Source organism: Felis catus, chromosome C1 (genome assembly GCF_018350175.1).
Source record: "Felis catus isolate Fca126 chromosome C1, F.catus_Fca126_mat1.0, whole genome shotgun sequence".
In the NCBI taxonomy this organism is placed as follows: Eukaryota; Metazoa; Chordata; class Mammalia; order Carnivora; family Felidae; genus Felis; species Felis catus.
This window is the reverse complement of record NC_058375.1, coordinates 4,107,246-4,122,266: the sequence shown is the minus strand read 5'-3', so window position 1 is coordinate 4,122,266 and position 15,021 is coordinate 4,107,246. Positions and strand designations below refer to the sequence as shown.

At 57.4% G+C, this 15,021-nt stretch overlaps 1 protein-coding gene across 6 annotated transcripts in view; it reads left to right on the top strand.

Annotated features, from left to right (window-relative positions):
• The window catches only part of ACOT7 (acyl-CoA thioesterase 7), a 101,202-nt gene that overhangs the window by 38,704 nt on the left and 47,477 nt on the right, over positions 1-15,021 (top strand). For all 6 annotated transcript variants that reach the window (XM_023258023.2, XM_045035010.1, XM_045035013.1 and 3 more), the window contains exons 4-5: positions 4,443-4,534; positions 9,873-9,987. In XM_023258023.2, coding sequence (XP_023113791.1) covers positions 4,443-4,534; positions 9,873-9,987 — 207 coding nt within the window. The remainder of the gene's footprint in view (positions 1-4,442; positions 4,535-9,872; positions 9,988-15,021) is intronic.

The following is a 15,021-nucleotide window of genomic DNA, read 5'->3' as shown; positions in this document are numbered from 1 at the left end:
GCACAGGCCCTCCCCCCTCCCTTCCTAAGCCTTCCTAAGTGAAGGTGGTGCCCTGCACCCGCCCCAGGCCCTGCATACCAGGCTTAGGCTGAAAGCTCACTGGGCCAACCTTTGACTCTGGTTTGATCTGAATATTCTCTTTCTCGGGGTGGTAACCATGGAAACCCCTTTTCATCCTCCCACTGGGCTCTGCAGGGGAGCGTGGCTCTGGTTTGCACCCGCTGCTGCTTTTTATAACCAGGCTGCTGACGACGAAGGCAAGGCCTTTTGTCCCCTTGCTGCCCCCTCCCTGTCCCAGACCACCCTGTCCTCCTGCGCAGAGGACAGTCCACGCTGGTTCTGAAGGCAGGAGCTGCCTGGGTCCTGATGCCCCCTCGCCCCTTCCTCGGCCATCTCTGCAGGGTGCTGTGCTCAGAGAGCTTTAAGGGGCTCAGGCTTCTCCCTTCCCTGGGCCCAGAGCACAGTTGTCCATCTGGAACATCCCGGTGACCCCGGCAGGCCCAGCCATGGCCCAGTGAAGGGTGCAGCACAAGGCCTGGGATCAGGGAGTGGCTAGCACCCCTGTGCCTCATGTTTGTGGCCTAAGGCCTGTTGCAACTCTGGCATTAGAGGGACCTTGGATGCCTCGGGTGATGGCACAGAAAGGGGTACCTAGGTACTGTCTTCTCACAGTAGGGCCTTGGGGTGTCTGTCATCACTCCCTGTGGCCTGTCCCTCTGTGGCCCAGGCCATCTCTCCTGGGCAGTGCTGGGCATTGTCGGGGGATGTCACTGCCTCAGCTGCTCTCTGTCCTCATGCTTCTTTGTCGATAGCAGTCCCAGCAGTGCTGCTGTTCATCGTGATGATCAGTGTCACTGAGCCAAGGACCAAAAATGGGGGAGGGGCATGCCTTCCGGATTTCTGTCATCGAAGCCCCCTTTCTGGCACGTCCCAAGCTGTGGCCCAGGAGGAAGCCCTGGGGAACAGAATCGCTGTTGGCGAATGGGGAAGAGGCCGGGGGACAGAGGCGCTCTTGACTTTGAAAGTGGAGCTCACCTCCCTGGCATCGGACCCCCGGCATGGTGCCTCTCAAGGGGACATCGTTGGTTGTCACAATTGGAGCAAAGCTACTGGCATCCAGTGTGGGGAGGCCAGGGGTACGCGGGATGGTCTCCACCACGAAGGGTGATGCAGTGTCCTTGCACCGAGGCAGAGAAACCCAGCCCTGGATCGAGAACCTCTGAGGGAAATGGCCGTGTCTTCTTCTCCCGGGCACTTTCCTCGTCTCCAAGCAAATGTGGAGCTGACAACCAGGGGGCAGAGAACAAGGGAGCGAACGAACCACCAAACCCGCAGAGGCTGCTGGGGAGATTTGTGTCTGTGCAGAGATGGGAAGCTGACGGAGGGTTTTGTCTAGAACGACACGCTCTGCCTGACTTCCGAGGGGTCCCTCCCACGGCGGGGGCTGGAGGCTCTCACCTGGGGCCGCGTTGGCAGGATAGCAGCCCCCCCCCCACCAGTGAGGACGCACCTCCCCGGGCTCCTGAGCCCCCGTGGCCTCGTCTCTGCTCCTTCCCTGCAGGGTGGGCACTTGGGGCCTCATCTGCCCTGTGCAGGAGGGCACTGGCGGTGAGGAGAGGGCTGCAGGTGTCCAGCTTGCAGGACGGAGGGGCAGGCTTGGTGATCCCACTGTGTTCTGAGAAGACACAGGCTCGGGAGAAGCAAGGGATGGGCCCCTGGCCCAGGTGTCCCCACTCCTGACCTCAGGCCTCCCCTGTAACACGGGAAGGGGTCAGTCACGCCTGGAGCCCCGAGGCCGCGGTTTCTCCACACGGCTTGGTCACCTTGCCCCAGAACGTCCTGCTGCCTCCTTTCTTGTTCCGTGACTTCGGGTCTCTCTCTCATTTCTTTTCTTTCTTGCTTTCTTTTCTTTTTGGAATGTTCATTTTGAGAGAGAGAGCACACACAAGGGGGGGAGGGGCAGAGAGCGAGGGAGACACCGAATCCGAAGCAGGCTGCATGCTCTGAGCCGTCAGCACGGAGCTGAATGTGGGGCTCGAACCCATGAACCGTGAGATCATGACCTGAGCCGAAGTCAGATGCTCAACGATGTAGCTACCCAGGCGCCCCCTCTCTCTCATTTCTGGCTCTCTTTCTCCAATTGCCACGTCTGTGCATCCCTCTCTCTGTCTTTCCGTGTTTGGATCCGTGTGTCTCTCTCTTATTCCAGGGCCCTGTGTCCCCCGAGGCCTCCCGCTCTGTCTTGACGTGTGTCTGTCTGTCCACATGGCTAGGAGGGGAGGGCAGGGCTCGGCCGCCTTGTCCGTGCACTTGTGGCACCCCCCCCCCCCCCAAGCAGTGTGTGGCCCAGCAGACCCAGGGGGATTCTGACGGCGGAGGGAACTGAGACCCCAGCAGGCAGAGGTCCCCTGTCTTGTGGGTCCCCCTCCTTCGGGGGCTGTGTAGCCTGTCAGGAGGCAGCCGAGCGAGCACTGACCGAGGCAGACAACCAGCAAACCTTCGCCTTCGAGAAGGCTCATTCATCTCCGGCAACTGTCAAAATATTAAGCTAACTGGGGTGTGATTGTTGCAAACGCTCCAGAAAATAGCTGGGAGCCCTTAAGATTTTCAAATAGGTGTTTTTAATCCTGCAACTGTCTTTTGATGGTTTTATTAAATGATGGAGAAAGTGCAATTAGCATGTTTTGCCTCATTTGCCCTGCAGTGTTCATTTAGGTCCAGAGGCGGGCCACTGCGGGTTTCCATGGAAACCAGTTTGTCAGGCCGGCTCCAGCAGAGTCAGACAGGAAATCTTTATTCCCCAAAGCAGGTTGTCAGATTTACTCTCAGTCAAAGCGCAGTGAAAATAGTTTCCATGTGATTTGCCTGTGGTTCCCGTGCCGTGCTGATGGTACCGTCGTGTCGGGGCCGGGCGTCAGGACCAGGCCCGGGCACCTCGGGCTCACCCTCCTACATGACCGCGGGGCTCGGCCGGGTCCTGAGGGCTGTGTGTAGAGGAGACCAGAGCCCCCGGCCCCCTTTGGGAAGGCAGGTCAGAAAGAACTGAGGCGAAGGGAGCTCCAAGAGGGGCTTCAGAGAGCGGGCCTCACTGCCCCCTGTCTGCTACGCTTGCTTCCTGCAGGTGTACTGGTCTCCACGTTGGGGATCTTCCATGTTGAGAAGCTACTCTTCGAAGGCATCCTTGCCAATAGTTCCCTGAAATTACTGGGATCCCGGAGGCCTGTCTGGGTCTGAGTGGCACCGAGTTGCTGTGCGACCCTCGGTAAATCCCTTGGCCCCTCTGGGCTCCGGGGTCCTCCAGTACAGGTGAGGGGGAGTGGACTAAGTGACTCTCGACTTTTCTGGCCCAGGGTTCTCAGCCCAGACAGGCCTCTGTGGTAGCCCCATCGAGGGTTCTGTTCCCTGTCGTTCCGCCCAGAGTGGGGTCAGCGGCCCACTGACTGTCTCTCAGCACTCCACTCTGAAGTTTCTGGATGGGAGCTCTGAGTCAGCAGTGAATCCAAGCGTCCAGCGTGAAGGACCGGCCTCACCCGGTTGGCCGCGCACCTGTGCCGGGGTCTGTGGCCTGGCCAGCACCCCCCACTCCCTGGCCGCCCACGTGTGCCCTGGCTCGGTGACTCCCCGAGCCTCCCGCCCACGTGCCGCTGTCCTTCTGGCCCCTGTGTGGCGGGAGCTCTTCTCAGTGGTGTTGAGGCAGGTGGATGTCCCCTTGCTGAGCGCTGTGGCGTGAAGCTTCTCAGCAGAGCGTGCTTGACCAGAAGTTCAGGGTCTGCCGGACCTGTTTGCGGGAACCCGAGCTCGGCCTGGGCTGAGTCCCCTGGCTTTGTCCCCTCTTCTCCGGGAGGTGCTGAGTGAGGGCCCCACCTGAGGCTGCTCAGGCTTCTGGGCGTGTTGGGGACCAAACTTCCCTTCCATCAAATACCCGCAAGGAGGCAGTGCCTGCAGATGGCGCCCTCTGTGTCAGCAAATGCTGGAAAGCCGGGACCCCCAGGCTCAAGGTGTGTGAACTGAAGCCTCTCCAGCACCCTCCAGAGGGCAGCATTGTGGTGGGGATGGTGCTGGCTTCCGGTGCTCCGGTCCCCCGCTCGCAACTTGTGGCTAAAAAAGGCTTTGGGTGGGCACCTGGGTGGCTCGGTCAGTTGAGCATCAAACTTGGGCTCAGGTCATGATCTCACGGTTCGTGGGTTCGAGGCCCACATCGGGCCCTGTGCTGACAGCTCAGAGCCTGGAACCTGCTTCGGATTCTGTGTCTCCCTCTCTTTCAGCCCCTCCCCTGCTCACACTCTCTCAAAAATAAATACAAACGTTAAAATTTTTTTCAAAAAGGCCTTGGGGATTAGGGGCCCGAGAGAGGTGTGTTTCAGCCCCGCCTGCCCTGTGCCCTGAACTTCCTGTGGTCTCCCTGTGTCACCACTCATGTGTTGTTGTTTTTTTCTCTGAAGGAACTAAAAAGCTGACCAACAAAGCCACCCTGTGGTACGTGCCCCTGTCACTGAAGAACGTGGACAAGGTCCTGGAGGTGCCTCCAGTCGTGGTAAGAAGACCCCTTCTACTTCTCTCTGGGGACAGATGGCAGAGGCCTGGTCATCGGCCACACAGACGTCCCTGGAGAGCCGCAGGGGCTGGGCGCCGGCCTGCCAACAAGAAATGCCAGTGGAGGGGGTGTCCCTGCCTGGGATCTTCCCTGATGGGAACGTGAGTGAAGGCTGGCCCCGTGCAGCCAGATGCCCTTCCTGGAGGACCCTTCCTCGTGCCCCCGACCGGAGGAGAGGTGGGGGCCAGGACGGTGTCGGGTGACGGGTCCTTCTGCCGAGAGCCAGGACCTCCGGGCTGCCTGGCCCAGGCCAGCTGCTCCCCTTCGTGGTCCCTGAGGAAACAGACGCTAAGACATCTCTGTTTCAGCCTCTTCTCCCTCCACTTGCCCCTGCTGGTGCCTGCCACCACCCTGGCTTCTGTCCTTGTGGCTTTGCTGCAGACAGAGGCATCTTTGCATGGAGGGAGCCCATCGTGTTCTGGTTGTTTCTGGGCCCGCTGTGGGAGCGCTGGGGTGGGCAGGCTTTGGAGGGTGAACGTGGTGCCAGTGAAGGATTTCGTTCCTTCCCTGAGGTTGTCCCTCGCCTCCTCCCGTGACCCCAGTCCCTTCGTGTTTCCAGGACACGCATGACAGCTCCTCCGTGGACACCCGCAGCTCTCGGTTCCCACACCCAAGCTCTTCTCAGAGGGAAAGGTCCTGTGGCTGCAGTTAGCATTTCCCTGCCGTCACGACATACAGAGAACGACATTTTTTTAAGTTTATTTATTTTGAAAGAGAGAGAGAGAGAGAAGGCGTGCGCACACGAGCAGGGAAGGGGCAGAAAGAGAGGGGGAGAGAGAGAATCCCACGCGGGCTCTGCACTGGCAGTGTGGAGCTGAGTCTCACAACTCGTCGCTCTATCTCACGAGCCGTGAGATCGTGACCTGAGCTGAAATCAAGTCTGATGCTTAGCCACCTGAGCTCCCTGGTGCCCAGAGAACAACATTTTTTCAAGTAATGGAACCGAGAACCAGATAGGTGGGGACCGGTGTCTGCTCACATAGCTCACAGAGAAGCCGGGCGATCCTGGCTGGTTCCAGCTGTCCCTGCCCTGCTCCTGGGGACCCCCTGGCACAGGCCCTTCCCGCTTAGGGGAGGCCCGCTCTGTCTCCCCTACAGGCTTTCTCACTCCCCCGCGCCCCTGCAGGGTAAGACTGGCCTCCCACCCTCTGCCCACCAGCTCAGTGTCTAACCGTACACCCTGTCTGGGCCCCCGGGGACAGTCCAGGCCCAGGTGGCACATTTGCCCGGGTGGGGATGGCCGGCCGCGGGGCTCCGGCTGCCGTGTAGTCTAGATTTTTACAAAGACACCTTGGGGCAGGGGAGCCCTCTCTGCATTGAACAGGAAGGGTGCTTAGACCTTGGCCTGGGTCAGGTTGGTGGCCAGTCCTTTGGAACTGTGAGGGAAGGGAGGCAGCGCTTCCCCCACCCCCAACAGCACTGGTGTCACCCACCCCTGCACAAGCGAGGAGAGTGTGTGGATGCTCAGGGCCAGGGCGTGGGGCCCAACAGCTCCTGCTGGTCATGTCTGTGTGAGTGTCCTTGGGCTGCTGGATGGAGGCCCCAGGGAGGACCCTTCCTGCCTCTTCCAGCTTCTGGCGGCTGCGGGCACTCCTTGGCTGGTGGGAGCACCCCTCTCACCTCTGCCTCAGACTTCCCGTTCGGGTGTCTGTGTGTGCCCTGCCTAGCTGAGCCCCAGCCGGTGGCACCGGGGTCCACATGCAGTATGTCCTCATCCCTGCTGATTACACCCGCGCAGACTCCGATGCTGTGAGAGGCCACTTGTACCGGTCCCGGGAGAGGCAGGAGCTTTGACAGGACCCTGTTCAAGCCAGAACACCGCCCTTCAGTCCAGCCCCACCCCACCGCCTCTCTCCCTTCTCCTCCGTCTCTCCCGTCCCTGCACCACTGACTGGGGGGCTTTAAGACCAAAGTCTGAGGCACAGCGACTTTTTCTCTCTAGAAATTAACAGACGTACCTGCCTCTGCCTTCACCTTTCCCACTAAGCACTTGGCGTTAAATTAGCCATATCCGCATGTAAGTACAACATAATTACTAAACTGATTTAGTTTTCAGATGCCACAGAACTTAGAAGTCTCTGGCGGACCTTTTCTGTGGCTTCAGCGCCATCTGATATGTGTTACGGGGTTGATACCGAGGGAAGATTCTGGGGCTGAGCACGTAAGCTTTTGCTTCCTCTGGCTCCTCAGGGCCCCGGGGGCTGAGAGCTTTGGGTCTTCAGCCAGCAGGACGGGGTGGGTGGCGTGCCGGTTCCTGTCCCCCCAGAGGGCCAGGGCAGCTCCTCCCCAGGGAGCACTCACCCCCACATCCCGGAGGGGCCCAGAGCTTTCCCAACCCCTTTGTTCAGCCGGCTTTGATAAGACATAAATACCAACTTTGCCCTTGTAGAGGCGGAAGCGGCGAGTTCTCCAGATGGGAGAAACCACCCAGCTCCCAGCTGCAGCCGCTGCTAATATTTATGGGAGCTTTTCTTCCCCCGCGTGTGAGGCCCACATATAAGCCTTCAGTTGCTTTGAAATATAGGTCTGCTGTTTTCATTGTCCTGATTGATCCTGGAAAGCTCTGTGTCTCTCTGGCGTTTATGCTTATCTGCTGGTAGCTTAGCCACAAGGCTTCCTAATACCCCCCCCTGAATCTTCCTGTCAACCTTTGACAGCTGTCATTTATCCGAGAACACACATCTCTGTCTTGGTGCATATGTATTACATGTCTCTTTCGCGTGTATATACGTATTACCTACGTGTATGTCACACATATCTCACAGATACACATGTAGATGTCACAGGCACACACATACCTTGGAACACACACGCTCACGTGCTCATGGATTTACTGCATGTGCACATTTCCCTGGAAGAAGCCCAGCCATCAACCGCGTGCAGTGTTAAATAACTCCACCTTCTTCTCCAGGAAACAGGGACCCCAGTATCCCTGTGACAGGAGAAAGGTTCCTGCGGTGGCCAGGGGGGCAGCACGGCCCTGGAGAGACCTGGCGGGTGGTGGAGAGTGGACGCTTGGGGCTTTTTCCAGTGTCCAAATGTGCACTTAAGAGTCTTGCACAGACAGTTGGGACATTGGGGCTGAGCTGGCTTCTGCTTCATTCACATCATCTGGGCTTGACGAGCCCTTGGGGATGGGAGTGGGGTACCAGCCCATCACTGGGATGCTCTAGTGATTTTGTCCCCAGATTTAAAGCCAGCAGGGCAACGGTTGTGAGGAGGCTGTGTTTCCTCTGCCTTCGTGGCTCAAGTCTGGATAGGGCCCCGCCAGGCCCCATGTGGCTGCACACAGCCAGGATTTATTAGGCTCCGGGCGGGGGCGGGGCGGGGGTTGGCTCTTTCTTAGAATCTCTTTAGGGGCGCCTGGGTGGCTCAGTCGGTTGAGCGTCCGACTTCGGCTCAGGTCACGGTCTCGTGGTCTTTGGGTTTGAGCCCCACGTTGGGCTCTGTGCTGACAGCTCGGAGCCTGGAGCTGCTCCGGAGTCTGTGTCTCCCTCTCTCTCTCTGACCCTCCCCTGTTCATGCTCTGTCTCTCTCTGTCTTAAAAGTAAATAAACATTAAACAAAATTTTGTTTTTTAAATCTCTTTAAAAGGCATTTCTTGAGGACAGTTGGGTTCAACCATGGATTTTTCCGGATAGGCACAGCACAGACTCTGCTCTTAGGGCCTTTACTCTGGACAGTGGGACGGGAAGCAACAATTTGCTTATGGAGGAAAAGGGTAAATTATCCACTGCGACTTAAACACTCATGGTCTGTTTCTTTTGAACAAACCACTCAGCTCCTTTCTCAGCCTCCTTTGGAGACAGGCTCTCTGAGCCTCAGATGATGGTAATTAAGCCACAGAGTGGTGTTCAGACCCTGTGTGATTTGGGGCAGAGCCACGAGCAGGAAGATCAAGAAGTTTAAAAGTAGCTTTTGAAAGAAGCTCTAAAATTGCCACCTGAAATGAATTTGCCTAAGTCAGAGAGCCTTCATGGGGGGACAGAGAAGGGAACAAGGGGCCCTGAGCTTAGTAGCCACTCCGTGGGCTCAGCCAGGAATGCTGGCTGAGGGAATGAAGGGGCAGATGTTGGAACCAACCAAAGGAGGATGGCTGGGCCACAGTCAGCACAGGGGGCCTGGGCCGTGGCGGCGGGAAGGGAGAGGGCCGGGCCCCTGGGGGAAGCAGCTGTCAGAGGGCCCGTGGACCCGGTCTGGTCTTCTCATGTCCCACAGGAAGGGCGTGTGTACCCTACAGTGGGCCGGAGGACGGGGCCCTTGCTGTCACGTCAGGGAAACCCAGCATCTCTCTCTGTGCCCAAGGAACCCCAGTTTTTGTGCCAGTTGTATATTCGTGTTTATTTCTTAACTTCTTGGGTCCAAACCCCTGTGATCCATTAAGAAAGCTCCAGTGGGGCTGTCTCTGCTCTGGGGAGCATTCCTTGCAAACCTGCAGCCTCTTGGACAGGCTGGGGGTCGGCAGAGTGAGGATGTCGAGGGCACGCAGAAAACCTGCTCTCTCCTCACCCTGTTGGGGCTCCCTGGATTCTGTAGCTCAGTGTCCAGGAATGAATCCCAGGAAGGGAAGGGCAAGTGTAAAACAAAATAAGTAACTGATTGTTGACGTGATGTTGTTTTAGCAGTGGGACATTGGGAGCAGGCTAAACGCTCAACGCATACGAACCGGGCCTCTCCCCTAAGTCATGTTAGGTTAGTAAGTTCTGCTAATGCAGTGAAAGGAGGAAATATTGCTACTTTGACACTTCCCACAGGGGCATGTGGGTGGCTCAGTCGGTTGAGGGTCCGAATCTTGGACTCTTGGTTTTGGCTCAGGTCACGATCTCAGGGCTCGGGAGTCTGAGCCCCGCATTGGTCTCCCTGCTGACAGCGTGGGGCCTGCTTGGGATTGTCTGTCTCCCTCGCTCTCTGCCCCTCCCCGGCTCGCTCTCTCTTTCTCAAAAGAAACATTTTTTTTAAGTATACAGTTAAAAAAAAAAAAAGAAACTTCTCACATAGCATGGTAGAACTATCTATATAGACGTGGGCATAACAACAATTCTAGAAAGCACATGAAGCAAACATTTGACTGAGATTTCCACCTTCTGTGTATTTTGTTGTTTATATTAGACGTGTAGTATCGGGAAAACAATGGATGGCTCCAGTTACGTAAATGTAGGCCACCACACAAGGAAGCCTTGAGCCCAGGAGGCTGAGCCAGGCCTGGCCGGGGAGGCCGAGGGGAGGCAGGCCGGGCTCACTGCTGCCGGCCTGACCGTCTGTCCGCGCTTCTCCGCAGTATTCCCGACAGGAGCAGGAGGAGGAGGGCCGGAAGCGGTACGAGGCCCAGAAGCTGGAGCGCATGGAGACCAAGTGGAGAAACGGAGACATCGTGCAGCCCGTCCCGAACCCAGGTAAAGGCTGGGTGCGGGATGGGGGGCGAACCTCCGCCAGCCCGTGTGAAACGTTCTCCTCTCAGGGGCAGTGTGGCCCCCACACCTGGCGCTGTCGCCCGCGACCAGGCCCTCTGGGCTCCCCGGGGCCCTGTCCCCTGTCCGCGCACCATACAGACCCCTCCCCAGCAGCACAGTCAGCAACGAGGGGACGGGATGGTCAGCGAGGCCCCGCAGCCCGCGGAGTGTTGGGGCGGAGGCCCTGCTACCTGGGCAGAGTGGAGGTGCCTGGGCGTGGAGTTGCTCTTGTGTCCCCCCCCCCGCGCCCCCCATGTGCTCAGGGGCACATTTCTTACGGGATTTCCCGTTCATAGAAAACACAAATGGCAACAGCTTTTCGTACGTCGTTCCTCGCCAGCCCGCCACTCACGTGTCGCCGTGGCAAATGGCCTCCCTGGCTGTGCGGGCGAGAACGCTCTGTGGGTGCACTGGCGCCTTCTCGGGCCGCGTCCGCCTGTCTTTTGCCCCCTTGCCCGCACGTCCGGGTGGCCGGCTTTAACAGCGTGTCCATCCAGAATCCGAACACATGGGTCCAGGGATGGTCCCCTGCAGATGGGACTTCCCCCACCGCGTCCTGAGCAGACGGCTTCCCCGGTGCCCAGACAGTTCAGGGCAGGGTCTCTGGGGCTGTCTGTTCCCATCGGGACACGGTGAGTGCTTGGGACGTGGGTCTTCCTGGTAACCTGTGTCTCCCCTGCACACGCAGTGACCACGTTTTATCTGCGTGAAGAGCACTCTCCAGAACATGCTGTGTGTTGTTGCCGGGTTCCGTAGGTGACACCTCAGGGCACCCAGACACAGGTAGTGTCTGAGTTCCTGGTTTGGTCCTTGACAGCTGAGGACCTGTCCCGAGGAATCCCTCTCCTCACTCTGAGCTGTGCCCCGACTTCCACTAACCAGGACCACGGCGAGCTCCAGGGCCCCGGGCCAGACAAAGTTTCCGGCCACCCACCCACTTGCCCTGGCTGCAGGCCACATCCAGCATCGGGGTAGGGACACTGGTGACGGCACAGCAGGGTACACATGAGGATGGGACCTTCTGGGCTTCGAGTTGGGCCGTTCAGCCGGCATGTCCTGGCTTCCCCAGGCGGGGTCTATTTGCACAAGAGTCTGCAAACCTTTTGGTCCCTTCCTGTGCGTCTCCCCCTTATCCTTCTCATGTTCCAGCCTCAAACCCGCCCACAGGGAAGGCTGGTGGACTGTGCGTGGGTTGGTGTCTTTACTGTTCTTTTCACCTCTGCTTTCCAGCAAACGCCAAAGTGACAAATTCCTCGTCCGAAATGTTGCTGCTCTGATGAAATTCTATGAAGCGGTATCTCTAAAGATGAAAAGTAAACAGACCGTCTGTTGATAACACAGTAACCCACAAGACAGGCCTGGGGTCCCTCCTGATGACGAAGGTCTGCCCCAGGCCCTAAGACCTCTGCTGAGGGCGTCAGACCCGGGCTCTGCTTTTGGGAGGGCGAGCGCACAGGCTGGTCAGGCACAGATACGGAGGGCGACAAATGATGTGAGGGAGGCGAGGTGGGGGTTCTTAGGAGAGGTACACACTCGGCGCTGAGGGAATTCGGGGACAGAGAAACTGGAGGGGGCTGAGCGGCAGCCCTCCCCAGAAGACACGTCCGTGTCTGGACCCTTAGTTGCAGAAAGGGTGTTTGCAAGTGTAGTCAAGTGAAGGATCTCGAGATGAGGTCATTCTGCTTTACCCAGGTGGGCCCCAAATCCAGTCATCATCAGTGTTCTTTTTTGTTTTTGTTTTTTTTAGAGAGAGAGAGAACGTGTATGAAGGAGGGGCAGAGGGAGGAAGAGAGAGAATCTTAAGCAGGCTCCATGCTCAATACAGAGCCCGACCTGGGGCTCGATCTCCCAAACTGAGATCATGACCTGCGTCAAAGTCAAGAGTTGGACGCTCAACTGACTGAGCCACCCAGGTGCCCCGTGACCAGTGTTCTCATTAGACAGGAGGGGGAGACAGTGTCAGGCCAGCCTCAAGGGTAGGGCTGGGGAGAAGTCGGGGAGGCACGTGGGGTCTGCTCGGGCGCTCCCCTCCGTGGGTGGTTTCTGGCGAGTGCTTGGGATGGAAGCTGGGCTGAGGGCCGAATCCGGGGCTTTGAGAACCTGAGGTCGGTCCTGGTTTCCTCCTTTGACTGTCTGGGAAACTGAATATAAAGCTCACGGTTTCCAGGTTAAAGTCCCTTTGCGCATGGGGTTATTTTCTGTTTGCTATGGTGTTTGACTGTAAATCTGGTACATAATGTTTCTCGGAATCTGTTACTCTCCAAAGATATTAACCAAAGGTGGCCTTCTGAAGTTCGAGCTTTCTTGACAGACTTTTACAAGCTTTTATTTTTTACTTTTCTGTGTTCCAATAAAAATGCATCTTTCTCAGAAGATTGGCTTAGGGGGACTGGCTTTTAAATGCTTCTTCAGGAAGTCATATGTCCGTTGCTTGTGTTTTTGAATGTCATCTGTACTTTTGACCTCAGTTTCCCGGTAGAGCTGCCCTCGGCCTGGCAGGGCTCCCAGTGCCTGGAGCAGGACGGGCTCCCCAGGACCGGCCACCACCTCCTGCGTGGCTTGGCCCCGGGCTGCGTCTGGCAGCTGTGCTTGAGCCAGCAGGACAGGAGCTCAGCAGGAAGGGCCGAGTGTGTGCTCAGCACTGGGGATCTTTCCAGCACTCGAGCCCCTTCCTGTGGGAGGACCCCCGCCACCCCACGTATCTGCGGCTCTCTGTCACTGTTGAGACCAGAGCCAGATTTCAGCCAGCTGTTGCCTAGCAACCCCCTTCCAGGGCTGACCTCATCCTTGAGATGCCTTTTCAGAGAGTCTGGGAGCTCTTTAAAACCCAGCTTTTCTTATTGCTTTCTCCATCTGACGAGAGAAAATAGAATTACCTTGAACTCTTTGATCCACGGTCATCAGATGTCCAGCTTTGGCCATGTAGGGACTGTTTGGCCATCTGGAGCCTTTTGGGGGAGCTGTGAGGTTTAGGACAAAGTCAGCCTGGCTCTGGTTGTTGGCCTGGGCCCGGGCTCTGCCTCCTTGTGGCCGGCCTGTGACCGGCCACCCCTTCGGGCACATCCTCTCCAAGCCGTCCGTGAGAGTGCTTGGTGCCCGTCTCGGATCTGACCGGGATCTGACCAGGTCCCACCATCCTGTGCCCGTGAGCACTTGCTCTGGGGAGGGAGTGAGGTGTGGGGAGGCAGGGGCCGGGCAGTGAGGGAAAGATTGTGTAGAGTCAGACTGCCCTGGTCTGAATCCCACTTCTGCCTCCACGGGGGCTTAGTCTCCCTGCGCCTCTGTTTCCTTGGCTGCAAACGCAGTAAAGGGGAATTTTGTGTTTGTTTATGGCCGTGTTGATCCTCTCCTGTCACTGCCCTGGGGACCTCACTCAGGTTCCGGATGTCATCGTATAGTTGAGGTTCAAAGAATTGGCTCTGTATTAGCCAAGGTCATGGTAGCTGCTGTAGCTTCTGAACCCTAAAATCCTCGTGCCTAACTTACTAGAGGTTCATTTCCTATAAAGTCCAAACCGGGTGTTCCTAATCAGGGGGTGTCTGCAGATGGTGTGGACTCTGTCTTGGGGCTCTGCCTCTTTAACAGGTAGCTTCCGGGGTTCTCTTGGAAGGGGAAAGAGCAGCCAGGCTCACACATCTGGGATTTTGATGGTCGGGCCTGGAAGCAGCAACGCCCCTGGGCAGCCTGCGAGGGGCCATGCGTGGAGAAGGTGAGGAGAAGGGACTGCCCCGTCCTGCCTGCTGTCCACCTGTTCATTCCTTCGCACGTGTGGGTCACCTCACCTGGAAATCCTGTCCAGCTTGCGTCAGAGAGCAGTGTCTCGGGTTGTGTGTGGTCTCCTGTTGCATTTAGATGCAGTACTTTGGGGACAGGGGCCGGGAGCCAGTGAACTAACAATGGGCCCCCTGCACTGGCACTGTCTACACGGAGGCGGGACAGCAGGTGAGGGGCGGACACGCTCACCTGTTCCCAGGGCTGAGCCTCCTGGCCAGGGGAGGGCCTGCAGGAGACCCTGGTGCTGCCCTCGGGGTGAGGGTGGGTCCTCTCAGTCCCTTTCAGCTGTCCGGAAGGGTCTTCGTGTCCGCTGTCCTCCTCGGCCTCACTGGAGTGGGCACCTGCTCATCTGTGATGGGGGACGTCAGAGGTTTTCCCCTCCTGAGCTTAGTGGGCATTGGATCTGTTGACTTCCTGTCGGCTGCTTGTGACAGTCACGCTGAGAGTCCTTTCCAGCACACTTCTCAAGCTCTCTGAGCTGGACGGTGGCTTCCTTGACACTCTCTCGCGTGGACACATTCATGGGCTGAGTGGTGATGGGCTTTGATCTCTGTGCCCCTCGGTCCCCAGAAGCAATAGGCTTTTCCCACCTTGATGCCCCAGGTTTCTGGGCTCCATTCACTCTCATTTCTGCTTCCCAACTGGCTGTTTCAAGGGTTTCCTTTGGGTGGGGCCCCAATTCTGATGCCCACTTATGTATTCATTAAGGCAGCATGGGCAGCAGTAACAGCCTCCGAGTCTCTGTGCCTCCACCTTGCACTTGGCAGAGTCTTTTCCCGTAGGTATCACTGTGGTTCACCTGAGGTGCAGAAATGAACAGAGGAGAGGCCGCTGAGGACGACCAGGGACCGGGAACCAAACACACAAAAAAATAGACACAGGCCCACCTGCGAAGAGCCCCGTGGGTGCCAAGTTCACGGCCGAGGGAAGCAGGACTGGGGTGTGGCCGGGGGGCGGTGTTGTTTTTCCCCATCAGAATTTTGGTGCTTTCGCTTATTAAAAGCTTATCGGTTCAAGTTCTGAGAACATTAAATTATTAGACATGGCCTAACTGATAACTTTTGAATGCCATTCGAGAACAGGGGGGGCATCTCTTTGACTAGATCGTGGTCATTATTCAAATGACTTGTCATTTGAGTAAATAGACATCTGACACGACAGAGCTTTTGTGTGCAGTTCTCCATGGTTTGATGTTTTAAAACG